Source organism: Corvus brachyrhynchos, unplaced genomic scaffold, assembly GCF_000691975.1.
Source record: "Corvus brachyrhynchos isolate BGI_N302 unplaced genomic scaffold, ASM69197v1 scaffold101, whole genome shotgun sequence".
NCBI lineage: Eukaryota > Metazoa > Chordata > Aves > Passeriformes > Corvidae > Corvus > Corvus brachyrhynchos.
The window spans coordinates 3,732,315-3,734,942 of NW_008237239.1; the positions used below are offsets into that span (position 1 = coordinate 3,732,315).

The following is a 2,628-nucleotide window of genomic DNA, read 5'->3' on the forward strand; positions in this document are numbered from 1 at the left end:
CTGGCTTACAGCACTGAAAACTGCCCAGTGCTCACCTGTGTGTTTGATCCAAGGTCCCTCCAAACACTTCCATCTTCCTGTAAATCTGTGCAAGGGTTACAAGTCACTCTTGTTCAACCCTACAGCATAGTCTGTTCTTAAATACTGCAAGTTACAGTACTATTCTTTCACTACACTGATCATGAAGTACCTTTGCAGAATGGGGAACAGCCTCACAACAAACTGGTAATCTTAAGGTACTTTCAAATAGCAAAACACTGAACGAAACATATAGACCCTTGCACATTATCTGTATTTGGGACCCAACACACTACTATAAACAAAAATGCTACTCACTCATTTCTTTCACATCACTTGTATTTCCTCTTCTGTTTGCCAATTTTTTTCTAAGGACAGAATTCTGTCCTACCCTGTGGATAAACCTACCTCAAGTCAATAGCAGCCTCTCTGCTTTGTACTAGATTTTACTTTTTTCTCTGTAGAACATACATGCATCCTGCTGTATAGTACTGTTAAATTTATGAGCTTCTGTAGCTCATAAATTTACATATAAGTCAATTGTCCATTGTAATACAAGCTTATAAAGAAATACTTTATGTATCACTTGTTTTAATGCATGCTTGTCATGCATTTTTTGAGAACTAGAATTCTAAGTTACGGAAGTGCAAAGAGAACAGTGCTTCCAATGTGTGCAGAACCAAAATGTACCATTCCAACCCGAAAATTCACAAGCCACTTATTTCTGCACAGTAGCTGAGCTTTTACACACCACGCTAATAACTAGAATCCAGAGCAGTGAAAGAGAAATAAATGTAGTATTTGCAGATTTTTAAAATAATTTGCTCAGATAATTTATTGAAACTATTTAGCACCACAGACATAACTTAATACACTTCAAGAAATTAGCAGCACACTGCATCAGTGAGATGATCCAGAAATTCTTACGTTCACCCTCCAGGACAGAGAAAAAGCTTGGTTTATTTCCTACATAAACAACACCACCATGAACAAGATCAACCTAACTCACTCTTACCTATTCGATCAAACTTTTTGTCACACTTGGGACACTGCAGTAGTTTTTTGCTACTGCTTTGAATGATGACTGGAGCTAAACCTTCAGGAATATTCCCCATTGAGTCAACTGCCTCAGAACCCTCTTCAGCATCATTCTGTTCCTTTTCACTCTGTTCTTCAGATTCCGAATCTTCACCGGACACTTCCTCTTCCTGCCCGTCTTCATCTGCATTGCACTCACTTTCACTGTCTTCAAATTCACTTCTCTCAGATGTCTCCTTGTCAGAACTGACTTTTTCCAAATTGCTGTCAGAGGCATCACCACTTTCATTGTCACTGGTATCGAATTTAGCTGGACATTTACGGCTTCTCGTGGAGCGTCTGGTGGAAAAGCTGGCTTTCTCAACCATTTTTAACCCATGCTTCCTTTCCAGGGAAAGGGGGCGGTGGGCTTTAGCCAAATGATTTTCTAAGGACTTCTTGTAACAGAAACTTCGACCACAAAAAGTGCACTGATGACTATTTAATAGTTTACCTGTCAGTTCACTGAGTGTTTCTACTGGTGTAGGGGCATCAGTTACCACATCAGTCTGTACATTGGAAACGCTTTCGTTATTTAGTAACTTCACTGCATCTATGATATCTAAAAATTTTGCCGCTTCCAGCACTAATGGAATTTCATTTTTATACACAAAAAACTCAGAAGTGTAAAGAAACTCAAGCAAATGTTGAAAGACAGAATGAGTTACATGATCTAATGTGACGACATCGGTGCTTGGATTTTTACTCAAACACGCATGAAAATAACTACTCCCAACAGCCACAACAACTTTGTGAGCACTAAATTCTTTTCCTTCTACAATTATGAGTAAATCACAAAATGACGGGTGTTTCTGTCTATCGTCATTTAAATATTTAAGTAGATTTTTGTTATATTGCAATGAGCTTAGGAGCTTTCTTTGTTCTGGTGATGGTGAAAGTTCTTGGGAAGATCCGAGCTGATCTGCAGGAGCTATTTCTGCAGACTTGGAGACAATTTGTTGTGCACAGTCCACTACAAGAATCTGTTCTGAAGTATCTTTCTCATGGCCAAGATGAACCTTTTCATTTAGACTTGCAGCGAGCCGTCTCCTTTTCTTCATTGCAAAAGTGCAACTTCAGGATCAGGAGCTTCATAGGTGATTAGCAAAGAATTCCTGTGAAGACTTGGTTCTGCTCCGGACCTTAAGAAAATATGCAACAGTAATTTCATACTCTGCAAAAGAATTATGATAAAAATTACTCTTAGCACTTAAACATTACTTCACTTTTTAATAATGCTTTCTATATGTCACTGTTAGTTTTATGTATCTGCGGAACTGCGGCTTTTATTAAATCATTACAATCGATTCGCGTTTCAGACCACGGCATAACCTGCCGCGAGCCAGCGAGCAGACACTGCCTATTATTAGCTCTAAGGCGGCGGCTGGGCTGGCTTCGCTCGGCTGCCGGCCGCATTTAGCCTGTGCACCACTCCAGGCAGACGTGCACTGTTGTTATTATTGTAACACCGAAGCTCGTTCTCTTTCCGTTTCACCCCACCAGGGCAAAGCCACCCCAGCTGCTGCTCGGGCC

General features: G+C 40.1%; 1 protein-coding gene across 1 annotated transcript in view; it reads right to left on the reverse strand.

Moving 5' to 3' along the window:
- ZBTB41 (zinc finger and BTB domain containing 41) overlaps positions 1 to 2,542 on the reverse strand; it is a 16,912-nt gene extending 14,370 nt beyond the window's left edge. The window contains exon 1 of the mRNA XM_008630208.2: positions 1,034 to 2,542. Coding sequence (XP_008628430.1) covers positions 1,034 to 2,156 — 1,123 coding nt within the window. The 5' untranslated portion in view covers positions 2,157 to 2,542. The remainder of the gene's footprint in view (positions 1 to 1,033) is intronic.
- Between the last annotated feature and the right edge of the window lie 86 nt (positions 2,543 to 2,628).